Source organism: Coturnix japonica, chromosome 1 (assembly GCF_054131305.1).
Source record: "Coturnix japonica strain WE chromosome 1, WE-NBRP24, whole genome shotgun sequence".
Classification (NCBI taxonomy): Eukaryota; Metazoa; Chordata; class Aves; order Galliformes; family Phasianidae; genus Coturnix; species Coturnix japonica.
The window spans coordinates 12,288,560-12,315,472 of record NC_140663.1 but is presented as its reverse complement, the minus strand read 5'-3'; the positions used below and the strand labels follow the sequence as shown (position 1 = coordinate 12,315,472).

Sequence of the window (26,913 nt, the reverse complement as noted above, 5' to 3'; positions counted from 1 at the left end):
GAGAGGTCTGTGGTTTCAGTATTGTGTAAACATCTTTTCTGAGTGCAAAACGACTGCAGTCCACCTATCAGCACCTGGTTGGCACGTAGTACTGGCAGTGTGTTTAGTGCTCAGGTGTTGCATTTAAGGCTTGCTGTGAGCTGAGCAGGCATTTGATCTGATGTGAGAGTCGAGGTGAAAACTAGAGAAGATCCTTTCTACTTCAGAATGTGTTTTTACCCCTTTTCCCACACACTGCTCCTGGGTCTGGAGATCATGTTGCTTTTCTGTTGCTTTGCTTTTTCGCGTGTGATTAGAAGGAGATGTGGCGTTTCCTGCAAAACAGCTGCTAGTATTCCCCCGTGGCCAGTCACAGAGGATCCTGTGAAGTAAAGATTCAGAGCCAGACCTAGAGGACTTGGGCAGCTGCAGCTGAGGGTGGGGACAGGTAGGGGGCTGCATCTTGTGGGACACGGGGAGGGGGGGAGGAAGAGAAAGGGAGAATGAGGGAGAGAAGCCCTGGAGAATGGGGGACTGTTAAGTCTCCGACAACATCAGGACTTCACATCTAGCAACAACAGTTCAGATTTGGCTGAGAAAGTTGGACGGTATCCATGTTTCCATAGGACATGGAGAATCTCCTGGAAAAGTTTAAGATCGTATGCAATGCTACCAATGCTTGAAATGTGCGTTAGGACAGTATGTAGCACTGAGCTTCTTTACTCCGAAACACAAAGAAACAAAAACATTGATCTGAAATAGATTCCTTAGGAAGCGCAGCTAATTCAGCGCGAGTGTGCTAAACTTCTCTCTGAGACTCATGTCATTAATACACTAACTGTTTGACAGCAGCAGTCACATGTTGCTCGTCAGTTGCCACAGGGGCTGCGCTGGGACAGCTGAGAGGTTGCAGGAGGATTATGGCAAGGCAGAGGACTGGAACTTTGATCGCTCCCTCTCTGTTCTTGGATTTGACAGCAACAGCTATTTGGGGAAGAAAAACAGAAAATGCTTTGTTATTTTTGTGCAGTGAGCATCTATTCAGAAAGTTCTCTCATGTTTTAAATGAGTGCACATTCGTAGCATTGCATGCTTCTGAAGCAGTGGGAGTGGCAGTAAAGGTTAGGCGTGTTATTTTGTGAGTGGTAACTGGATTTCCACTTGTCTCACACTTTCTTTCTGTGGGGCAGATGCTTTCAGTCTGCTTTGGGTTTGTGTCTGTCTGGTGACTGTGCTGTTTGCTTATGCAAGCAGGGACAGCAATGGCCACAGCTGTGTGTGCATGAGCTCAGCTGCCCCACTGTGTGTCGTTTGCCTGTGCATCAACTGCAAAGGGGTGTCCAGGTTCTTACCTGCACAGGAATATCTCATTTTGTAATGGCTGTCTGATCTGTAAATGTCTTATATTCACATTTATTACATAGGGTGGACGACAGCAGACCAATAACATAACAAGTAAAATGTTAATAGGCAACTCAGTAGAGTTTTGTAAGGCGGCGGTGTGACCAGGAAGTTTATTTTGATAGGGAAGCGCAGCCACCCTGCACTCACAGAAGGAAAAAGAGAAACAAGAGCCAAACACAATAGCTTGTGCAGAGGAATACAGCAATATTTAGTTACAATTTATGCCCCTCTCCCCGCAATGTGGCTTTGTCGGTGTGGTTTCCCACTTTGGCAGTCTGGCCTCTCACTGCTGGGCCTGCTCTTTGAAGGTGCTGCTGCCATCAGCTCTAGTGCTGCAGTGATGTTACCTCACGGGAGCAAACACGTCGATTTTCCCTGCTGCAGCAGTGACTGATGCCATCGAGGACCGTACAGCACCAGCTGTTCACATTCCTCCTTCTGTATAACTTTGTAGTGGTCACAATTTCCATTCTGCACTTAGGAGGATTCAGGAGAAGCTGAGTAACTCTGGTGGTGCTCAGAGAAGTGTCAGAAGTGTGCAGGACTTTCTGCAGCTGTGTATTGGGCAGTTCGGAGATGAAAGGAAATGCCAACTGCAGCGGTCTTACAAAACTGATCTGAAACATAAAGATAAATGAATAATCTTGTGATCTTTTCCTTCCCTATCTTCTAGGTAAACACTTATTTTAAAGAGGAGGATACGTGTTATTGTAATGCCATGCTACTGCTGTGCTTTTCCTATAGTTTTCTATGTTACATTGGAAAAAGATGCCAAAGTCAACGCACAGTTTTGCTCTGGGGAATTAATGAATTGAAAAGGTTGTACTGGAAGAAACTCAGAGCATTTAGTTTGACCAAAAACCCAGTGTAAGGCGACTCTTAAAAAGTACCGTGCTATGGCATGTGATACTTTGATGACTAAAATATAATTTTAGGTGGCCCGTATCTTGAATGTCTGTGTTTCCGGAAGATTAATTTTAATAACACAGTAGAGTTCTTCCACTTCCACTTCCAAATATATCTTTAGGGGCAGTGTCAGACATATGGTTTACCAGAGGACAGTCGGTCAGGTTAATCCCGAATTTGCATGATTTGTATATGACAAGCATGTTTGTTCCATGTACTCTATACGTAGCTTGTTTTTTTCGGTTAAGCAGCAGTTGCTGCTTAACCAAGTAATCAATGGTAAAATCACACATTTTTATTAAGCTAGTTTCAATTGATGAAGTAGCTGCTGGGAAAGTTGGTAATTGTTAAAACAATAGCTATTATTTAACTAAGCAAACATTCTGTGAATGAAACTCCACATTTCAGAGGCAGATGCATAGCTTCCGTGGGCGTTACACAAATGAGTGGTGAAATGAGCGTATATTAATTGCATCCTGCAAAGGACGTCTGGAGGTAGAGTCTGTGTGCTGAGGTCTGTGGCAGGGTGAAAACCAGCATTTGGGGGTCAGAGGAGCTGCTTTTTGCATGGAAAATGAGTAAGAAAGTTTGGCTCTTCAATTACGGGAGAATCTTGAGTGGATTTCTGCAGTTGTAGTTGAAGTTTGGATATGGAGGTATGGAAGTGCCTGGTTTTTAATGGAGAGCACCTTTATTTAGTCACTGGAGATGTAAAAAGAACAGGTGAAAATATTCTTCATACGTATTTTAAGCATTTCTCTTTGTTCTTGAGGTGTTCACCTATTGCAAATGAATCATGGATGAATCCCTATCCTCCCAGCATGTTTTTACCCATGGAGATGCCACAAATTGCCACGTTTTGATTCGCTGTGGGAAAATTTTTCTTAGTTCTCCATAAAATATCAAACCAGGGAACATGCAGTTTGTGATGTGGATATAACACTTGTCCTTGAAGCAGCAGGTTGCCTTTGCTGCCTTAGGCCGAACCTGGCTGACAGGGTGATGCTGGGCAGGCCCAGAGAGCAGCACCCAGCCGCACCACTTTCAGCGTGGGAGGCTTTAGATCAGGACACTTTGCTGTGTGTTGGCAAAGTTCTTGGTCTGTTACTGTGCTGTTTGGGATCGCTGAATCATTAAGGTTGGAAAGACTGCTAAGATCATGTAGTCAAAGCATCAACCCATGCCCACTGTAGACCATGCCGCTCCCTGTGACAACCACCATTTTCAGCTAGAAGAGAGAGGAAAAATTTCCTCTTCCCTGACCTTTATTTATTTTTTTTATTTTAGCCAATGAAATGCTCAAAAGTTTATTATTTTTTCCATTACAGAACGAAGACACGGTTCAATGTGCAAACCTTCCCCTTCTCCAGCTTCTCCAGCTTGCAATTCCAGGACATCCCTAGTACAGATGAAACCGAAATCCTGCATCAGCGGCCATAACCCTGTCAGCAGCAACTCAAAGCCATTCAAAACGCCCAAAGACAATCTACTTACCTCCAGTAGCAAACAGCACACAGTCTTTCCTTCAAAAGTTTCGAGGGATAAACCATGGTAAGTACCAGAAGAGCAGTTACCTGAGCTGTTGGTGTTCAAAATTAAGTACCAATGTGTAGTTCATGATCAAAAAAAACATCTGTTCTCCTCAGGTTTACCATTTAGGCCCCTACATTTCCTAAGGGAGGAAAATAAGATGTTCATTGAATATTGTTTGTGTCTTTTTAATATGTATTTATATCTGTGCACACATACATGAAGGTGATGTCTGTACGTATAGGTATATTTGAAAAGGAAAAATGAACCCATTTACTCTTCTGCTGTTCCCTCAAATTTTGGCTTTTCTGACATGCGTGTAGCAAGTGCGGGATTGGGGCACTTTGCTGTCTTCAAGGTCCGTCTGCCTTCACGATATCAGCCCTTAAAGCTGATGCTTTTAATCAGCCACAGAATTTCTGTAGAGTTCTTAATATTGACTTGGCTGGTGTTCATGAAAACGTGCTGCTTCTAGTCATTTATCTTCAACAGCAGCTGCTGTTGGAGCTCTTTCTGTATTTTGACTATGTGTGCTGCTTTATAAGACAGAAGAAAATTCCAGCTGCAAAAATCACTGTTTTGTGGGAGTCTTGCATCATGTACTGCGACACAAACAGGCTCAGAGATAGCCTGCACCTCGTTCTCCCATCACTGTGATGGTAGCAGCAGAGTTGCAAAAAAGTAAAGGAGTGCAGAACTGGATCATTGTTTTATCCCTTAATAAACTAGTAATTCTTATCTACAGAAAAGATGTGTTGTGATTCAGCCACTAGATTGGTGACTTAGGAGATCGGGGTTTGGTTCTTGCTTGTACACAGGCTGTTGTAACAGCTCCATCTCGTCAGCCTCAGTTCTGTGTCTCTGAACTTGAGATAATCAGTCTTCCTTTTTCTTTTCACAAAGTTTTATCTGATTGCTGTGTAAATATCTTTTCTTTTTATATGCAGTGTCTAGCATAGAAGGGTCATGATTTTAGATTGCCTGAAAGCAGTTAATAATCTCATGCAAACCATTCACCAATGAGACCGAGCATAAACTCATGTTAAAATAATAGCTCATGTTTTCTGCTGTAAATATATACCCTTAAGTACAATTTCAAAGGCAGCACCGTCTGCCTAGCCACAGAATTTACCTTGCGCTGGAATAAATCTCATCTTCCTTTAAATCTGAACCCACCATTCCTGTACGTATGATGAACATTACGGACAGTTATTCCATTTAATCTGAAAATGGAGATTGCGGATGTTTTGGTTACTCTCACAGATGAGGTATGGGCTATTTTAGTTAACATGTAAGGACTTCATTTACTATTAAAAAATATTCTTGCTTCAATAACGACCTTTCATTGTGAATGTCGAAGAGAAGATATTTATACAAGAGCATGTTTCTTAAAGTAATTAAAAGAAATTCAGAAAGCTCTTCAGAGCATTAATGCTATTGACTATAAACCTGTTTCCCACTTTCAGACAACAATTCCATATCTGTTTCAGCATCTGAGTGAAGCTGTAAGCAATATCGTCTGTTTTGGCAACAGATGGCATTCTGTCAGTCAATAAAAGCCAAAAGGGAACAAAATAACTACGCGTTTGCACCAGTCATTTTTCCCTTTATTAGGAACATCCCAAACATTTATGGATGATTAAGAAGGTAGATTGAGTTGTTTAAAACTATTGCAATGGTTTATTAATTATTTGGCACTTAATATGTCATTAGATCTAGTCATAAATTACAGAATTCTTGCAGCTCTGTGAGGAGGTAATGCTGTGGTTCTGTTTACTGGTGGGGAAAATAAAGTATATACTGCTTGAAGGTACTGTAATCTTAACGTAACAAATCACTAGCAGTCTGAATTGGAGATCAATAAAATTGTCCTTCAAAATGTAGTTTTAAGTGCCTGGCTTTGCACGTGGCTTTTTAGAGAATAAAATCAGTCTGATAACTGTCAGAGTTCATAGTGAGCTGACATCAGTTAACGAAGAAAGAGTTTTCCTACCCCGTTAGTGGATTATCATTTTCATGTAGGATTCTATAAACTACTCAGCTGGTCTGATTTACTCAAAGAACAATTTCTTCATGAATATAATCCTTTTTCGAGGTAGGGTTGTATCTTCTGTTCACCTGTCTGCTCAGTCTGTCAGATTTCACCTCCTTATCTTTTAGGAAGAAATACTGGAAAATACTTCAGTCTCAGAATACATGAGCCGAATTCATCATGTATCCATGTGTTATGGTTCATCATCCTCAGAAACTTCCAGTTATTCACTGAGTTTGTCCATTTCATTGTCCTAATTGCTACAGGTATTTACTTTACATAGGTGAGCTTAGTTCAGGGACTGTACCGCTTGTAATGATTGCTTTCCAGACCTGGAGTAACCCTTGTTGCACTTACCTGATTCTTCAGCATTTTACTCAGCATCCCTTAAATTTTAGGTGCTGGGATTAGTGGTGATGTAGACGCTATCATCAGTATGATTAGTAGCAGTGGCCTCTGCAAGACAATGGCCTGGAACATCTGTTGTCACACCTGCCTGCATGTAGACCCAGCTCTTCTGGTATCTAATTCACTATTGATTTGCTTGACTCATCATCATAAACCCTGCCCCAGCAGCTTGTTCTCTTCTTTGCATCCTTCTTTTCCTGAGATGTACTGCAGTGGTTCAGAGCATTCCTCAGCTATTGCTTTAAAAAGCGTGATCAGAATGCTCAGCTGAAAGAGATCTGGAATTGCTTTTGTTTTGTCTCTGCTGTTTTAATCATTCCCTAGCTGGAGTATGGAAGAATATTGTGACTCTGTTACCTGGAAATACCTCTCAGCTCTTTCTTCCTGTGTCTCTCTAGCATCATTACTGCTAATCCAGCAGTGCTCAGAGGCTAGAACAGTGCTGGAGCACGACTGTAGTGTGCACAAGGCAGGAATAAGCCAGTGTTTCTGCAGCTTGCATTCAGGGTTGTAGGAGGAACAGGAAAATGCTGGAAAATAGAAAAAGGTAAATAGTAAGATGATTGTTAGTAATAATAATGAAGAAGAGTTCATCATTAATAAGAACAGCCCAGGTACCATTTGTAAATGGCATTCTGGTGCCACTTGTTGTCTCTCCAGCTTGTTCCTTTCTCAGAGGGCTGTTGCCCTGGGGCCCATGGGCTCTGGCTGACCTGGCTGGAGCTGCCCTGGCTCCAACCTGGGTGCCCAAAGGGCACAGCTTTGCTTGCTGCACTCCCTGCAGGATCTGGGTGCCCTGATGCTACAGGGCATCCACTTCTTCACACCGTGGTCCTGAGGCACTGTAGAACTGGGATAAAGGGCCAGAGGGTCCTGAAGGTCTTTCCTAACTTGAATGATTCTGTCATTCTAAGCTGAAGCAAGTCTCCTTGACCTTCCCTCCACAAGGTCTAGCTGCTGCCTGCCAGAAATTCAGAAATGAAGGAAATGAGATGGAAATTTCATGGTTTTCTACCAAGCGTGGTCTTTTTGCAATAGGATCACAGAGGTAGATTACGATTTGTAGTGTCATTCATGGGGATCTTTTTAATCATCCCTTAGTCTTTATCTCTTTTGTGTTTAGGGAATACCATCATTCATTCAAACGCTGAGAAAGTGAAGCTTGTCAAGATTTAAGGATATTCCTAATGCAACAGAATTCAGAAGAGTTATCTTGGGCCACATATTTGTTACATCATAGAAGCACTTCCAGATTGCAGACTAGAGCAGTGTTTTACAGTTCTTAATGCTTGTGAATTTTCTTAAGAATTTTTAAAGATGAGTTGAAGAGGTGGTGAGATTTTAGAGTGACTGTAGTAATAAGTGACTCCCCCAGCCCAGCAAAATTACGTTAGAACAAGGAAAAAAATATGTAATAAAGCCCAAAGAAGGGAAAATGTAGGTAATAAGGAGACACAAATATTGTGGCATGCTGCAACTCTTTTCCTTGCTTAGGAATGCCATGAAAAGCAATGACTTTGAACTGAAATTATCATAGGTTACTGAGGAGGGAAATACATCCTTGTTTGAAGGAGCTTTTATTTAATGTGCGTTTAAGAATATGAGAATCCAGAAGGAAACCAGTTATCTAAAAAAGAGAGTGAGCTTTTGAAGCCCGCCGTGATGAAGTGCTTTCTGTGGGCCTCAGATCTGTAGCCTTTTTCTGGTTCCTTTCTAATTCATGGATGGCAGTTTTGAATACTGGTCAACAAAACTGGTAATCAGATTCCAGTATCAGTATAACCAGGGGTACGTGAAAAGCAAATCTGCTTCTTAATCTTATTTGCTATATCCTTTTATTTCAGTATGAGCACAAAGCCCAGTAAAATCTTGTATTGTTATCTACAATGACCACTAAATATTGTTGTCCTTATTTTCCAGTATGTTTTTTTGTGTTCTCCCTGTTTTTTCATGTGTAACTTTACATTGGTGTCATATATTTCTTTGATTGAATGCACATTACCAAACAATCTGTGCTACTTTCTATAACTGCCTTTTGTCTCTTCATTACTCACATTTCCCTCAATCCCAATGCCATCAGCAAATTATTATCAATAATGTGGTGTTTATTTCTAAAAGCCATTGAAGTTTTCAGATTGGATGATGGTGGCTGAACATCCCACTAGCAGACATCCTAACTGAAGTCCCCAGTTCAGTTCAGTTATTGATTCAGCTTTACTTGTGCTGACACGAAACGGGAGTTCTTTAAGGTTATGTTGCCCACTTACTTTCAGAGAGAGTAATTATCATCTGCATCTTCCAAAATCTGACATAATTTGCTGCAGTCTGCATGGAGTCATATAGAATGTCTGTCTTCAAAATATCAAAATATTTAAATTCTTCTGTATTGCAGTGAAATGCATAAGGAGTAATTGCACCTGTTCTCAGTGTTGTCTGTAACAAAACTAAAGCCAAGCATTGCTCCCTTGGGCTTGACTTGCTTTTACTCATTAGCCCACGTGTGTTGTAGGACTTGCTCTAAGTTCTGTGCTCTGCAAAACAGATAAAACTTCCTTTGCATTACCAGAACAGTGGATCTGCTTGATCTTTTCACTGTGTTATCTGAATTAAGACCTTCTGCAGTGCTCATTTAATGAGTAAGTTCACTTGTTTCTGTACTGACCAGCACCTTACACCTTTCTGTGGTCAGCTCTGTGCTCTGACCAGCTGATTTCTGCACTTACGACACAATGGAGTATGGCACTTTTCTATAATTCCAGCTGCAAGTTTGCTTCCATACTGAGAACATAACTTACTTAGTGTCACAAATGTGCTGCTGCAGTAGTTAAGTGAGGCAAAGGTATTCGTAAGTTCACAGACTTTATTAAAAATACATTTTAGGAATGTTCACTTCATTGAGGATTATGTTACTTTTTAAGGGGTTGCTACTAAGATTTCCATGCTCAAGATCTCTTCTCCTTGTTTCCAGACCTGTTACGCTATTCAGAGCAAATGAATTGTTTTTATTCTAAACCATTGGCATTGTTAGCACACTACTTCATTATGGTGGTGAGCGTATCCCCAACCTGCTTGTGATAATGGCTTAAGAGTGTATCCTTAAGGGGACATGTGTTATTGGCACCAAAGAATTGCTTTGTTTATGAGTAGTGGGGAAATGTATCTTAGGAAAAATACTAACAACTTTGTTTGCATGATTCTTTTCATTGCCAGGCTTTAAAAATGGCTGCTTTGTAGAGGTTTGATTGAACAAAAGTAGTGAGTAATGATATTAAGTATTCCGTTTTGGTCTGAAGATGTTGTTTCAATTGCATCGAATTCTTTTTATCTATGGAAAGGAGTTAATGAAGCGTGCATCTGTGATACAGAAAAATGCAACGTGACCATTTTTCTCTGTTTTTGCAGTGTTCCTGTTCCAGTAGTCAGTCTAGAGAAAATTCCTAACCTAGTGAAGGCAGATGGTGCCAATGTTAAAATGAATTCTGCAACCACTACCACCATCACCTCCTCCTCAGCCTCTTCATCCACCATACCTGCTCCAACCTTGGTTAAATCTGGTTTGACATCCAAGTCAGTGCCGCCGTCGCCGGAAAAGATTCTGAACGGCAAAGGAATTATTGCTCCATCAATAGACAAGAAACACCAAAATGGCACTAAAAGCAGTAACAAGCCTTACAAAAGACTTTCAGGTGAGTAACGTCATAGTTCACCTTTTGATATAATCCAGCTTTCATTACTAATATTCCTGTAGCTCAGAAATAATATACTACTGAAATGCTGTGGCCTATTTTTGTCCTGATCTTTCTGCTGGAAGTTGCCAGTTTACACGTAAGAAAAGGAAAGCTTTCAAACTTGTGGCATGTAACAGCTGTTTTCAAAATACTCATTCCATTTAACTTGAACGTAGAGTGCTTCGTGCGTTTCTCAGTTGGCCGAGTGTAGAATTTTAAGGAAGTAAAGTCATTAAAGCAGAAAGATGGAAGGCTTCGCTTCTTCAGTCTGTTGTGTAATGTCAGTTTATTTACAACAAAAAACAATATTCACAGGCTAAGTGACTTCAGGACAATCATGACCAAGTTGCGCAGATTGAGCTTTAGGACACGGGAGTTATCCATCAAGTTGTAATTTTCTTAAAGAAACACTGGACAATTCTAGGAAGATAATGGAGATTTGGGGCAGTAAGGAGAGTCATAATTTTCCTCCTCCCCTTCTTCCTCTGCAATTCGTGTATGAGAGGAGTAAGAAGATGGCAGAGTGGGGGCCTCTGTTCTTTTTGCAGGAGGGGTATATGGTGGGGTTGAGGGGTTGGCATCAGGAGTGGAAATGCCCCAGGTGGGCCTAGTCAGTGCAGTATTGAGGGCACTGGGCCCTGTGCAAGTTGTCACCACACGCAGAATTGCCCCATGTGGGAGGGCTGAGGGGCGGTTAGAAAGTTTGCCGTGCTTTGGAGGAAGATGTTTTTCCATGGAGCTCCCAGGTGCCGACCTGTGGCTGCTCCTGGGCCTCAACAGCTGAAAACATGTTTTTGTTTTGAATCAAAAGAGGAAAAAAAGAGTGTTTTGATGGTTGGGGTTTGGGGATTTGTTGGGGCTTTTTTTGTTTGTGTTGTTTTTTAAGGAAAAGTAACTGACCCAAGTTTACAGCTTTAAAAGCTGCGCAGGGTCTATTCAGCTGCTGGCAGTACTTTGTGATTTGGGCAGGAGCTGCCTGTGTGTACTGAAAGGCTAATTTGGCTAATGGCAGCATGAGCCACGTTAGATTGTCCACTTGACAGAGTTAGTTCAAATGATTTCTAAATGTGCGCTGGTTATGAACCAAGTATAAGTGTGCAAGATAAATGCTTTCATTTCCAGTTAATGAGTGTGTCCTATTTTTGACTGAATATCACTTCTATTTTATTTTTTTCATTTTCTCAAATTTGGCAGCGAGCTCCGTGGTACTGCTACCATGGCTGGGATCCAGAGCAGAGAGAGGTATTTGCTAGGGCTGCGTGTGGTATGGAAGGATGCCATCGCCTTCAGGGATCCAACACTGATTGCTTTCTTAACTAGTTAAAGGTGGCATATGAGAAAACAGAGCAGTTGTTCATGATAGCATTCCAAAAGCTAAAAAATATTAAGAAAAAGGAACTGGTTAGGCTTTTATTCCACGATTCACTTGCAAAGATCCAGTTTGTTATTCCAATAAAAACTCCGTGCAATGTATTTTGCAGTTAATCTAAAACACTGGTTTCTTTTTAGCCATTATTTCCTTTAATGTTCCATAAGCTTAATTGAGCTAATCAATTAAGTCTTCTTACTTGGGCAGCTAAAAGCAATACTGATGTTCCTCGTGTCTCCGTGTGCCACTGCAGCAGTGTAGGAGATGCTGTACCTTTGCTGTACAAGTGCTTGCTGCACTATGCTCATAAAGAACCGTTTCTGTGGGGCGCTCCTTCATCTTGCTTGCCTTGTACCTTGGAGGTGACTGTCGTTAGTCTGTCTCTGAGCTTATCACTGATTTCTGTATGACAGGGAAAGTTTCAGTGCTGGAAATTTCCAGTCAGCCTGGCACACTGCACTGGACCATCTGAGCGCTCCGATGGACCTCAGTTTCCTTTCATAAGATTAGAATAAAATACACAGAATTGATATTGTTTACAAGTTCTCATTAGCAGATTTGGAATCCTTTATATCTTGTTTCTGCTGCCTCACACGCAGCAAGGCGATAAATGAGTGGTGATGCAAATAACAGAAGTTCTGTGAGCACTATAAATTAATTGCCTGTAGATTGTGTGTCATTATGATGGATTCCACTCCATTATTATACTGAACTGTGCAGAGGTTGAGAAAAAGATCTTGGAAGGTCAAGGGGGTGATTATTTTAGCTTTTCTATAAGTCTCATCCATTTTATGTTAGAAGAATGAGGAGCTGGATGGGGATTTAGGTTTTGCTCCGTCCTTCACTGTGCAAGTGTACAGCTGTTGATTTGTGAAGGCCTGACTGGCTTTACATGTGTTTTCTTTCCTTTCAGCAGCCTCCATTTTCTCTTGTACCATTTCCCTGCCTTTTTTTTTTTTTTAACATCTCCAGTTCCTGTTCTCTTTGGGGTGCAGTTAAAAATACAACTGCCCAGCTGAGACTAAAAATATCCTTCCACCACCTAGAGGAAGCCTACGGGAATGCTGGAGGGGGATCTTTCTACAAGGTCATGTAGTGATAGGACCAAGGGGTAATGGCTTTAAACTAAAAGGAGGGACATTTAGATGAGCAGTATGGAGGAAATTCCTTACTCAGAGGGCTGAGGGGCCCTGGCACAGCTGCCCAGAGGAGCTGTGGGTGCCCCATCCCTGGAGGCACTCGGGGCCATGCAGCAGGTTACATATAACTGCTAATAATTTTTGGAAGGCAAGAGTTACCATATGCAGGCTCCTCAGACTCCAGTTTTTCCTGTTGCACTGGCTGTGGCATTGTCCTGATGTACCATAGATGTGAATTGCTGCCTTCATCCTAGCTCTGATTTGTCATTGTTTGTTTACAATGAAATGTTTAGGTCCTTACCTTAGTTGTTGTATTTAAGTACAAGTTGTCTATTTTTATCCAAATACAACACAGTTATATAGTGAAAAAGGACTTTGGCAACCAATTATATTCCACAATCAAGCAGAAGCAAACCAGCCTGCCAACTAAAACACACCACGTCTACGTGTGTAAAGATGATGGGGGATATTTTGTTTGCATAAATTAGTAACTTTACGTCCATGGATTTGTTACAGCGTTGTAGTGCAAAACCTAGAACTATATTCATGTAACTTAAAGGAGGTGATGCTGTCTGTGGTATACAAATACTGAAATATTAACGACAGTGAAATATGCAAATATGGCATATTAAATATTAAATGCACTTCTAATGTTAATCATAAGTAGAATTCAGATGAGGCTTTACTTTCATGATCTCTTCAGACTTTAAGTTTTCTGCCTCCACGACTTAGGGAAATAGGAATTAATGTGCACTTTTCTTTATACTTCCTGAAGATGAGACAGATTGAGATGAATTCTGTTTTTAGCATGTCACTGGTAATTCTGTGTTAATGTTTTAGACAACACTGGTTGTTTTTCAGAGTTTCAGAGTATGTCACAGTAAAGGCTGTATAAAGCACTGTGCTATGCGGTCTGTATGTGTATGAAGTCAAATTCAGAGGATGGGTTTGCAATGTGTTTCAATGCAGTCATTGTTCGAGTGTGAAATGGGAGGTGTCCCTGCCTGTAGCAGGGGGTTAGAACTTGATTATCTGAAAGTTCCCTTCCAACCCAAACCATTCTGTGACCCTGTGAGCTCCTCGGGGTATGACTGGGTTATGACTGCATTAGGTGTGTAGGCCACTCTGTTGAGTTCAACTCCATAAGCAGATTTATTCCTATGAAGTCTGTGACAGAAGAAATGCACAAGTGGTTGAGTGTGATGCACATGGCACCATTGTGGAGCACTGGGGTTGGGAACAGCGGTTTGGGCTGAGCCTGGCTGCATTAAGTGCTGTCAGGTAAATATGGTGCTCTGGCTAGAATTCCTGAAATAATCCACTTTTTCTCCTTTTTCCCTCCAACTTCGTCAAACAGAAAGAGAATTTGACCCAAATAAACACTGTGGAGTTCTGGATCCTGAAACAAAGAAACCTTGCACAAGATCGCTCACCTGCAAGGTATTTTTCTTAGAAGATAAAATATCAGATGCTTTGTTATAGTTTAAATCCTACCACAGTAGTTTGAGAGGTCATACCTGCTCCTGTCTCACAGACAATGGGTATGGTATTCAGGCACTGTCTTCAGGTAATTCTTTTGAGTAATTCTTTGAATCAGAGCATCTGCATTATTCTGCTGATATTTCTAGAGATGTTTTTTTCTTGTCATTTTGTTATGCGGGAAGCATTAACGTTTCACGTAGCAGCACAGAAGTTATTTTTAATGCTCCCTTTTCAGCTCATATGTGCAAAAATGCTGAATTACAATCCCTTGAGTGAAAATTTAACGTGATTTTCATGTAAGAAATTACTTGGAGGCTTCTCTTCTGATAATGATGGGGCTCGTTAAAAAGTAGCACCGCCGTAAGACATTTATAATGACCATTTGTATGTGTGGCTGGTGCCTGTTGGTGGAGGTGATCAGTTACATTTACTTAAAATATATTCACATTTTTCAATCCAAAGAAATCAATTTTTCTTTGTAAGTTAAGAGCTATAATGACATTACTTCTTAATATTTTAAAGTTATTGGAATTACACTTTCTGTCTTGGAAAAGGTAAGTCAATAGATTCTATTACGAAGATTGTTCAAGGGTAATTTCTTATGAAATGACTTCATAAATTATCAGAGATAATGTGCAGTAGCAGCTTTATTTCCATAGCTGTGGCTGAAGTTGTTTGAAGTAGATTTTTATCTTTTAGAGTTGTGGTGTATCGGAAGTATAGAGGACTCATAAACAATGTCATGCACACACAAATGCTTTTTAACCACCCTATTTTTAGACTCATTCACTTAATCATCGACGAGCAGTTCCAGGCCGTAAAAAACAGTTTGACATCCTTCTAGCTGAACACAAAGCTCGATCCAGGGAAAAAGAAGTTGCAAAAGACAAAGAGCATCCACCATCGGCAAGGGAAAGCTATCAGAGCCAGCCCACACCAGCACAAGACTCTCTGTCAGGATCTTCCATGAACTCTGGGCAAGAATCTAAAGTAACATCTCCTGCAAAATCTAGACCACCAAATTCTGTACTTCCAAGGTAAGCGGTTCTACAGGGCGAAGTGCTGCATTCTGGAATTGCTGTAAGAAAGGCGCTAGCCCTTATACTGCTTATTTTATAAACATTTAGTGTTTGGGTTATTGCGTGATAGGGCTTATCTTCATATAAGTATTTCCCTTAGCAGTACAGAGTAGAGTACTCTTACATTAACATAAACCCACCTGTGGTAGTGTGTGGTCTGGTTGGGACTGGGGTGAGCAGGTGGTGTCTGTCCTCTGCTCTGACGCTCACACTAACAGCATTTTTTGGCTGAGATGGTCGGTAGTAACAAAGGAAGGGTTATAAATGAGTCATTCTGACACATTTGGACGTGAAAGTATGCTCAGATGAATTGAGATACTGCTGGCTAAACTCTCTGCAGTGTATGGGAATGTTCAGTGCAGATATGTCTCCAGCTACATCAGTGGAATGTCTCTGCGAGGTGTGCTTCCATGTAGATGGCAGTGTAAGCAGCAAGGGCTTGAACCCATCTGTCCGAGGCTGCCCATGGTGTGTGTGTGTCTCACACCACTGTGGCACTTTTTCTTCTTGATTTCTGTGCATTCATCAGGTGTCAATAAATTTTATTCACTTAGTGGCAGAGGTGGATCTCACAGAGCTTTGGGTGAATGAAGGAGTAGGGAAGTTGATGAGAATTCTGGATATTGCTGTTAAAAGGGTGGCCTTACGCAGTGCTTACGTGCAGCAGGGCACAGAGGGACAGGCAGGCGTTTGTTTTAGTAGGTGTCACAGTCAAAAAAGCAAAACTGAAATGCAGTTCAGTGGCAGCAGAAGAAATTGCAAAGAAAAGGTAGTGGTACGCAAGGAAAAGGATTTGAGCAGTCATATGTTGTGTTGGTACGACTTACACTTCTGTTTCTGCTGCAGTGTCTCTGTTCTGTCATCTTTCCTGTTTTTCAAGCAGCTGTGCCAGAGGAAAGCCTTGCAGCCTGCTGTGGGTCAGCACACAGCCCGCGGCTCTGCTGGCAGAGGTTACATGGCTGTTGCTCCCTCCCCCAGGCAAAGTTTGCTAGTTGCCCTAAAGGTAGCTCGGCCTGACCTGGCCATCTCTTCCTCAAGGCTCAGGAGCACTCACACAATCTATTCCATGCACCAGCCAGCAGCTGCAGCAGTGATTTCCAGCTGTTGGACATCGTTGAACAATCCCAGCTCAGTTCAGGAGAGGGCACTGTGCACAGGTTTAAGTGGCTGATAGCCCAAATTCACTGGATGAGGAAGGTTGTTTGGAGAGCTTGTTTTTCTTCATCTGGTTTTGCTCAGCACAGATATCCCCTCCAGAAACAGAGGTCCACACCTCCCAACGCCCCTTCTCATTTGGTTTGCTTCCACACTAATTTGACAGACATCATTGTGTCCTGTGATACAGAGGTGTGCCCACATTGTTTAATAGGATTTTATGCAAAGGTTAAAAAGAAAAAGCCCTACATGCTGTAGGGTCCTCCCAGTTACTGCACGTACTGAACTGGCTGTTGAGGGAGTAAACTAAAAACTCTTGTGTTGAGTATGCATGTTTCAGTAAGCAATAAGTGTGATAACTGAACACTTGGGATTTACAAAGTAGTGGAGTAATGAAGAAAGACTATGAAGAAAGGCTGAGTGAACTGGGTCTGTTTAGCCTTGAGAAAAAAGACTGAGAGGAGACCTGATCCAGGTCTATAAATATCTGAGGTGTGGGGGGCAAAGCGGTGAGGCCAGACTCTTTTCAGCTGTGTGTGGAGACAGGACAAGGGGAAACGGCCAGAAACTGGAGCATAGGAAGTTCTGCACAAATGTGCGCAAGAACTTCTTTATGGTGAGGGTGATGGAGCACTGGAACAGGCTGCACAGGGAGGTGGTGGAGTCTCCTTCTATGAGATATTCAAGACCCACCTGGACGCCTACCTGTGCAACATGGTGTAGGGAACCTGCTTTGGCAGGGGGGCTGGACTCGATGATCTCTGGAGGTCCCTTCCAACCCCTATGATTCTGTGATTCTGTAATGGTGCTTTGTGGGAAGATTTTACACATCTATTTTTGTTTGCATGTGTACTATATTTTGCATCCGTCAAGATCTTAAACAGAACTTTATGGTGGATTTAACATTTCAGGCAATACAAAGATAGTTTTGTTGATGTCAACTTGGGGATAACTGGTGTGATCTTGCAAGGCCAAATGTCAGCTGCTCTTTATCCTTTACTGTCCTTCTCTCCATGATCATTTCTGGCATAATTTACTTTGAGGCTTGACTCAGGCAGGTGCCTTTGCAGGGCTGTTGACCACTGGTGATTTAAATGTATCTTCTCTTTCTAGACCATCATCTGCCAATAGCATAAACAGCAACAGTTCTTCAAACCACAGTGGGTACGTACCAGAACTGCCACTGCCTTCCATGGGAGGAGATTTAACAAGTAGATTGTCCAGTGATGAAGGAGAAGTGGACGGAGCTGAAGAATCTGAGAAATTAGACTGTCATTTTTCTGGACACCATCCCAGACCTCTCGGGGTATGTGTCTCTCACTGCATGCCTTGCTGTTACTCCTAAGTAGTTAGAGAGGGGAGGAGAGAGACGTGAGAGATGTGCTTTGGTATAAATGTAAGGAATGGGGGACTATTCTGAGTCTGCGTTACATTTGGCAGAAAACTGTGGTTTGAATGGGAGCAGGTAGGAGGAGAAGACTGGGCGCTGCATGTGATAGTTAAACATTGCCAGGTTCTGGGATGGGATAAGCAGTAGAAAGTAAATTTCTCCTTGTAGTTTTCTCCTCAGTAGCCTGAATCAAGTGTAGTTCTACTAACTATAAAGTTGCAGTGTTTTAAATGTGACACGAACAGACAATTTGTTGTCATACGTAGTTCCTATGACACTACCTTGGTATTGGGTATAGCTCTGAAAATCATATGGTAGTGAAAAGCTATTATGGTACTCGTTGATCTTTGTAGTATGCTATGAAGCAGTAATTAAATATCATTTATGTGAGTGTATGTGGACATAGGAGCTATTGCTTCATTCATCTAAAAATGGAAAGTAGAGCACAGCGCAGCCCATCTGCTCTGGCAGTGGCTTAGGAATGTGCTTCTCTGGCAGCTGTTTTTGTCTCTCTCCAATGCTGGTAGCCAACTTTACTGTAAGTAGCCAGAGAACCTTGTGTCACTGGATCTGCAGGGTGAATCTGTTGATGCTGTACTAACCAAGAAACAAGGGAAGAACTCGCCAACACCTGAACAACTGTTTGTCACAAAGATCAAGCCAAGGAGTAAAATCAGTGAAGACTTCATTTACGTGTTTTCCTTATGCAGAATAAAGCTAGCGCTGTGATAACTGTAACATTGACTGTATTCCTTAGAGGAAGGGAGAACTTTTGCAGAGCCCAGTGTTACTGCCAGAATTGCTTCCTTAACTTGGTGTTTATGTTCTTTCCCAGTGACACATAGGTAGGTACCCAAAGTAAACTGAACTGTTAGTAGAGCACAAGGTATAGTGTAGGCAGAAACATTATGTGTATGTTTCATACATCATGAAAAAAGTATTTATGCTGCAGATAGAAAGAAATACCTTTTTAAAGATATTTGTGATACAGATCACAAAAGTGTTGCAAGATCGATTCAGGCCGTTCTTTTATAGCATAGAAACTTTTATAACAAACAACATTGATCTGTCTTTTCTTTCAGTTCTGTTCGTATGGTAGTCGCTTAATGGGAAGAGGATACTATGTCTTTGACAGAAGATGGGACCATTTTCGATTCGCACTGAACTCCATGGTAGAAAAACACTTGAATTCACAGATGTGGAAGTAAGTGGGAGTTTTACACTGGGCATTTTTAACACAGGTTGGATTTGGCCTGGACTTCTATATCTGTGTCACACAGCCCTATCATCGTTTAGACTTTTCTTGGTGAGACTCGTGTTGTGGGTAAGAAATTCAGTACATATCTCTACTTACATCTCTGCTTAGAGGCAGATCGTACTTGGTCCAGAAGGGGTTCCTCTCTTCTGCTTACAATTCTGGCTGTTAACCACTGTCTGCCACCTTCTACAGATAAGACTAATTGTGTTTCTATAAATAGGAGAAGTAAAACTCGTTATCTGTTGGCTTTGTATGTCAGGTGAAAAGACATTCAGGCATCTGAGGAAGTGTCACCAAGCATCATTCCTTTCATGTGAAACTGAAATAACTTCTGGGTAATTATGTGATACGAGAAATAAACAGGCCTCATCCTGCTCCCACTAAATCCAGTTGTAAATGTTTTCCAAAATTCTAGCTCTTAATGCAGTCTCTAATGTTTTAATGGATTCCATCCATACTTGTTGGTGTAACACGGGAAGCTGACAGCGCTTAATTCTTTTTGTATCCCGCTGTTGTCCTCCATCCTCTGGACTGATCCTTTCCTGTCCTCCCCAGGCAGGGCTGTATAAAGGTGTTATGTTATAGTGGAGTTAGTCCAGCCCTAGATGTGGCTCATCCAGCTGAGCCAAAGGGTAAAAGGGATGCGAAGCCATAGTTTGAGAACAATAACAACATCTACAATGTGCTTTTTCCCCTGGTTCTCAGTGTATTTCACAAAGGTGGGTAAGAATTATTGGCTTTTCTTTAATAGCAGACTGAGGAACAGGCCTGATAATTGCTTTGTTCAAAGCTCCATAGGAAGTCACAGGCAGCAGGACTTTGCTTATTTCTGTGAGCATAGTCTGTGTAAACCCGTACTCATTTCTGTGGCCTGTCTGAGAGTCTCTACAGGAAGAATTCCAGGAGAAAACCCTGTTAATTAGGATTTGACTTATGGTAGAACAGCAGAGGATTAATTTTGTCATAAACCATACACTGCGCTGTTTTATTGTGCTTCGCTGAGGGCAGGCATGAGTCTTCAGACTGAGGATATGTCAGTACTGGGGACCAACAAGGGCAGAATTATGGTGCTCTGTGGGTTCTTAACAAAGAGGAATAAGATTAATAGTCTAAATAATGAGAAAAACACACGTCGTATTTTCCAAGATACATTATGAAAGACTGTTTTTTTGTTAACATTGGGCTGGATAAAGTAATGGGTGATGTGCTGCTGGTGGTGGAATAGAAAAGAACTTCAGTACATTCAACTGATTTCAAAGGTAATATCATTAAATTTTATTCTCTGAATAATATTCAACTAGTCATACAGTTGATCGAGTGTTGTTTCAGGTTCTGTCAATCTTTCAGTACTGGTGAAATGAATAACTTAACTAGTTAATCCTGTCTAACCAGCTCCCACATGGGCTCCTGGGAATGGTACTGCATTGAGGCAAGGATTGAGCCATTGACCCGTTACCTCCTTTTTCTCTTTAAGCCCAGTGATAAGTAATTCACAGACCCCAAAACTGACTCATTTACTGCCCTCATGGGTCTGACCTGTGCTCAGGTTAATTTTGTAACTGTTCTACAGCTTGACCTTTCAGGCAAAGCTCATGCAGTGAATGAAGCATATTGTTTACTGTGTTTATAGACTTCAACGTCAGGCATTTTAGACCTCCTCTCCTCTCCTCTCCTCTCCTCTCCTCTCCTCTCCTCTCCTCTCCTCTCCTCTCCTCTCCTCTCCTCTCCTCTCCTCTCCTCTCCTCTCCTCTCCTCTCCTCTCCTCTCCTCTCCTCTCCTCTCCTCTCCTCTCCTCTCCTCTCCTCTCCTCTCCTCTCCTCTCCTCTCCTCTCCTCTCCTCTCCTCTCCTCTCCTCTCCTCTCCTCTCCTCTCCTCTCCTCTCTTTTTTTGTAAAATAGATAAAAAGTGAGCTTATATTTGTAAAACAGTGGTTAATTATGATTAATTAGTTTTTTATGCATCCGAATCTCTTTCATTCTTTCCCATCTAGGAAGATCCCTCCTGCGGCAGACAGCCCCATGCCTTCTCCAGCAGCTCACGTCTCCACTCCCTTTCCGGCGTCCGTCTTACAACCTTTCAGCAACCCCAGCGCAGTCTATATTCCTTCAACGCCTATCAGCTCAAGAATCACTTCTTCCTACATAATGACATCAGCCATGTTATCAAACGCAGCCTTTGTGACGACGTCAGATACGAATTCTATTGTGTCACACACTACAGCTTTTCCTCACGTGGCTGCAAGCCTAAGTATCATGGACTCGACCTTCAAGGCGCCATCAGCTGTGTCACCAGTGCCAGCAGTCATCCCTTCCCCATCCCACAAGCCATCCAAAACAAAAACCAGCAAATCCTCAAAAGTAAAAGACTTGTCATCTCGTAGCGACGAGTCTTCAAGTAACAAAAAGAAAAAGCCGCAGTCATCATCATCGTCCTCGTTATCTTTGCAGACATCTTCCTCGTCTTCATTTTCAGGGTCCCACAAAAAGAACTGTGTCCTGAACACCAGTTCGACTTTGAACTCCTATCAGGCTACATCTTCCTATAACAGCATGTCTGTGCACAATACAAACAATGGAACAAGCCCACTCAGTGCCAAATTGGAGCCCTCAGGACGGACTTCATTATCAAGTAGTTCAACAGACTCAGTGAAACACATGAGCATGGTAGTAAGCAGTATTGACTCTTCTAATCTGTCTGTACCTTCTCTCGTGCACCACTCAGGGGACCACTCCCTGGGAGCACATAATGCAGTGTCTTCTCTACCCCTTTCTTTCGACAAATCAGAAGGAAAAAAACGTAAAAACTCTAGTTCTAGTAGCAAAGCCTGTAAAATCACTAAAATGCCTGGTATGAATAGTGTTCATAGAAAGAGCACTGCCAACCTTATTTCTGCGGTGCCAGACCCAACAAGCAGCTCCATCTCTCGGCAGGTAAGGGACCCTTCCAGTTACTTTTTTGCAGGTCATGTTTGACTTACTTGAAATAGTCCGTGAACAAGAAATGACAGTGTTTGCTTCGGGTTGTTTTTCATCAAACAGCTGAATTTTGGGGTTCATACAGAAATGTATTTGTATTTGTTTTGTACAAACCATTGAAACATGCCGAGGGGGTGGAGAGGGAGGAAAGGGTTTTTTTTTTTACTGTCTTGAAATATTTTAATGAGGATTTTTATTCAATTAGTAAAATAGTCATTTGTAAATTTGAAAGTAAAACTTGATGTCAAGAACGGATAAATATTTCTTAGAAATCAGTTTCCGATCTTAATCCTCATCTTTCCGAAATAAATTGTGTGTCATTAAAGCTGGGAAATAAGAGTCAACATTTCTGTTTTTCCCACATTTGTTCATTGGTTAATGTTAATGTTAAACCTCATTTCATTTCTGCAGAGTTCTTACATTTGCCTTTTCCTGTGGGGGAGGTCTGAGGCATGTGACCTCAGATGCTGTTTCCTGTTTGAAATGGGGAGAATCAAGAAATTAAGATCTTAACATATCACCTTTAATTGACGTTGGGTTGTCTTTTAGAGTGAACACCTTCAGAATATTGAAGTCTCTGCAGCAGATAAAGCTCCTTCCTCATCACTATCAATAGGGCTTTGGCTTTTCTTTCAGTGATTCTGCATATGGAATGGAGAGGGCAGTGTCTGGGACAAGGCAGTGCAGGGGTAACAGTGGGCAGCAGTGGAAGGAGGGAATGAAGAAATGCTAAATGGTTTAGCAGGCAGAGTGAAGGCCTCAGAATGGCTTCAGATGTCTGTTTTCTCCTTCCTGCTTCCAGTAGAGGTGCAGCTGAGATTACTGATGTGGCATTTAGAAATGGGCTACGGTGCTGTCTTTCTGTTTTAATCCTTTTATAATAGCCCTTTATCATTTGAGATGTGCCTTGAAATCAGAATTAGTCTTTAAGTCACTGAAATCAGTGGAGAATGCTGTAAATTCATCGTTCTGTCACGCAGCTGATGTTTGAAATATGCGTGTGCCTAAGAGGTGAACTTACCCTGAGATCTGTATCTCAAGTGGGAAGGAAAAGTAAGAACAGGCTGTTACTTTGGTGCAAACTCTAGCAGGAGAAAATGGCTTGCATTGTCATTTCACATTATGTAAATATATCTGTGGCTGTTGTAGTCCAGAGGAGTCTTACAAATACACGCAGTGCTTGGAGTATACGCGATATATGTGTATGTAAGGGGGTCCCAGGCTCACATTCTGAGTCCCTTAGTGATTGGGTATGTGATGTATTTCAGCAGCTCGCAGGGTAATGGCAGTAAATAAACCATCAAGGATCAGTCAGAGGCCCATATTGGTACACGGTTACTTCACCCTATAGTTTTCCCTTAAGGAAAGTGTTAGATATGCGTAATGATGAGCAGTAGATGTATAGATGTATGTGTGCATATATGTGTGTGTATGTGGAAGTCACCCGCTGCTGCTCACGTAGCTGTCCTTGGAGCAGCACTAGCTGTGCAGCATAGGAGTGAAGCGAAGCTGGCTGTTCATCTGTCTGGCTCGCAGCTTTGTGACAAGGATGCTGAATTCCTGCTGTTAATTTGTGCCATAAACAAGTGAAGTCTGCACCCTTAGAATATTCTGTCCTGCATGTGGGAATACTGGAAGTCTGGAGGGTGCAGCACTTGCAGTCAGCTTTAAGCTGTGCTTCTTTGGCTTGCTGTGCGTTAGAAGAGCAGTTGCAGCAAAAATACCTCAAAAAACACAGTGTTACTTAAAATCTTGTTTCTGCTCCCTGATGTAATAAGGAAAATTAAATTAAGGAAATCAGAACACAGGAAAAAGCTCAACTGATGGCTGATAAGCCCCGGATTATTTTTTTTTTCTGATTTAATTCAGGTCTCCTTGCTAGATCGTAGCTGGAAGTGCTGAGTGCCTGGTTCTGTAGTAGAGTTTATTGTTAAAAGGAGGTTGTGGATGCCCCATCCCTGCAGGCATCCAAGGCCAGGCTGGGTGTGGCTCAGGGCAGCCTGGTCTGGTGGCTGCTGACCCTGCACACGGCAGGGGGGTTAAAACTGGATGATCATCGAGGTCCTTTTCAATCCAGGCCATTCTATGATTCTATGAAATAGCTTATTTATTCTTGCTAAGTATTTTCTGTTATAAATGCCAACAGATTGAATTCTGCAGTATTCTATTTAAGCACTTCTAAAATGTATCTACACGTACTAGTAATGTGCGCTTATTCCCAAAGAAATTCTGTGATCCATTAGTGTGGGGCTATTGCGTGTTCAAACCTCTGGATTCTGATTGTGCTGGTTGATGTGTGCTTCTATGAGCAGTGCTAAACAAAGACCACGTGAAGGAGATGCAGTAATGCAGGGCAGGCCGTGGTGGTGCTCGTACAGCTGCTGTGCAGCCATGCGCCCCAAGGGGTGTCGGGGGCTGGAGGAGGAGGGCTGTGAGCGCTGTGCTGTCATTTGCTGGCCTGCTGACACAGCACAGTGTGCTGAGCACACAGAGCAGTGCTCCTGGGCACTGAGGTGGGATTTTACAACCTGAATTCCACCAGAAACCATTTCTTAATGTTGTTTTCCAGTCGATGATACTATTGACGTGAGAGCTGCTGTGAAATACTGGCTCTGAGAGATAATTATGACTCTGAAGAAGTGTTTTATTTTTATTTTTTTTTCGTAATAGCAAAATACCTGCGTTCCAAATGCAGATCAATTAGTGCCACTTTGCTCAGGAGCGGGAAAGCCATTACCAGCATCTGCATTCAACTGACAAATATGTCTCTCAATGCTGCTCAATTAATGTCTTTCAGATTGGAAAAAATAGCAGTGTAGCTTTGTCACAATCCAGTCCTTCGAGTACATCAAACCCAGTACACAACAGACAAGTAAGTTGTTTCTTTAAAAGTGCACTTCAATAGTTTGTAAGTGGTGATTAAATATTCTCTATTGCGAAGCCTTGAAATACATTTTCTTTGTGAGTGCAGTTATTTACAGAAGCTTTCTTTCAGTGAACTAATATTAGATTTTTTTCCTCTCGCTTAGTGTTTTTCCAGCTATTTTTCCCCCTGAGATTTATGAATAACAAGTTCTCTGCTTGTTTTCCACCACCTGTAATGTGCTTCACGTTGGCTTATCCGATGCCCACTGGCTGTTGCTTTGGTGACACAAAAGCAGCAGCAGCAACAACGTGTCTCCACAGGATCCAGCTGAGCTGGCGTGTCTTTTCCATCCCGCTTCCCCTGCCGGGATGGATGGCACAGCAAAGTCCCAGGCTGGCACAGAAGGGACAGCGTTAAAAAGAAGCAGGAATGGAAATGGGCAAAGCGAGGGCAGAAACAGGACAGGGAAGGTAGAGGACTTGATTGTTCAGAGACACTGATGTGAAAGCGCAGCCTGTGTTCTTCTCAGGCTGTGAGAAATCCTCAGCGCTCCCACCGCGCCTGTTTCTCACACAGGCAGCTGGTCAGGTAGTTGTAGTAAATTCTGAAGGTCAGCTCGTCTGCGTTTGACTCTCCAAATTGAGTAATCTATCAAGAATTCATTATCGAGATCCTTGTTGGGAAAAAGGTTTCCAACTCAGCAAGGTGTAACCACAAGTAAACAGAAATGCCAGCTCATTTCTCTGTTTGACCGGTCAGCATTTCAGAATCCCATATGCGTTCTGAGTACCCCGCACCGTAGCTGTTCCAGATGGTTATGCTGCTTAGTTTCTGCTCTGTAGGTGCAGCACGAGGAAAGTAATTACTGTGGTGGTGATAACCCACAGCAGTCTCACCTTTAAAATATGTTCTGAGTCACTCACATCCCGAGATGAACTGCCAAAAGGTAAAGCAGTTCTGCCCCCCGCACCCCTGGTTCTGAATGCAAAGGAGTGTATGTGTGACAGCGCTGCACTGAAGGGAAGTAGGTCGAGGGTGTCTTCATCCCACAGCACTCGTAGGGACCGGCATGCTGCTGTATGGGACACCATCGTGCAGCTGCCAGTGACAAACATGGGGTAAAGCTCATCTGAAGTGTAAAACTGGTTTTGTCTTAGCCCCGTAGTGCTGTATGAGTATAAAATACGCCCTGCCCAAGCACACAGCGTGCTGGGATCCATTGCCTGGATCCTGTGAGGAGAATCTTCCTGGACGAAACGTTAACTTTGTGGCAGCTGTGTACAAACAGAGGCTACTGCTGAGCTTTTTGGCTGCCTGTTTCCATGACTTTATCAAAAAATAGAAGTGTTTGCTTGTTCTAAGCCCCACAGACTGTTTGGTGTTAAAAATACGTTGCTGGCAGCTTAGTAGCTGAGTATGGAGTTCAGAATACAAATACAAAGGAAGATGAAGATCTGTTAAGCTTTATTAAACGTTTTTTTCCTGGTTTTGTTGGGTTTTATTCTGTGTTAACTCTGATACAGAATGTTAGTGCTTGGAGCCATGACTGCCTGTCTAATGCTCCCCACTGCCACATCGGAGCTGCTCTGCTGACAGCTTTGATTCTCCAATCTGGTGAAGGAGTAGCCTCTAAATAAAGCTGTAGTCTGAAGCTGAGCTGTACTATTTCTTTATAAAAAGTGTTATTAATTAGGTAACGTAAGTGGATCTGCAAATGTATTCTTTGGCAGTCAGCGTACCACTGGGGCCTGAGAGAGAGCTTTTAATATTAGTGCTGATGTAACCACGAGAATCAGAGTCCAAGTGATGCAATGTCAGTAGGCAGAGAACGTTAGTTGCTACACGGACTTCTACAGCTGGAAAAAACCAGGCACGTTTTCCTGAGTGCAGGCCTGCAAAGCAGGCAGGTGGGGCCTGGTGTTGTCAGTATTGCTGTATGGGACTGGTGGGCCATGATGCCTGCATCCCCTGCTGCCGTCACCCACTGTGTTCAACTCAAGTCCAGCTCTCATGGGTTGTTCTCAATTTATGTTTGCTTTTAACCTTCCTGCATCTATTTGAGAACTGAACAGGGGCTCGTATACATAAAAGAAGTGTGCCTGTTTTTCCAGCTGTCATTGCTTTAATAAAAAGTACTTCTTTTCCTTACAAAATCTTCGCCATTTTTAGTAAATGTAAATGGGGTTATAGTTTTACAGTCATATTCTGTGTGC

The 26,913-nt window shown here is 42.3% G+C and overlaps 1 protein-coding gene across 12 annotated transcripts in view; it reads left to right on the top strand.

Moving 5' to 3' along the window:
* Positions 1-26,913, top strand: part of ATXN7L1 (ataxin 7 like 1) — a 97,544-nt gene that overhangs the window by 67,422 nt on the left and 3,209 nt on the right. For 8 of the 12 annotated variants that reach the window (XM_015887115.3, XM_015887191.3, XM_015848206.3 and 5 more), the window contains 8 exons: positions 3,618-3,840; positions 9,662-9,945; positions 13,853-13,935; positions 14,758-15,014; positions 17,325-17,517; positions 18,684-18,805; positions 20,850-21,789; positions 24,632-24,706. In XM_015887115.3, the coding sequence (XP_015742601.1) occupies positions 3,618-3,840; positions 9,662-9,945; positions 13,853-13,935; positions 14,758-15,014; positions 17,325-17,517; positions 18,684-18,805; positions 20,850-21,789; positions 24,632-24,706 (2,177 nt within the window). The other 4 variants (XM_085513521.1, XM_085513492.1, XM_085513480.1 and 1 more) reach the window with 4 other exon arrangements.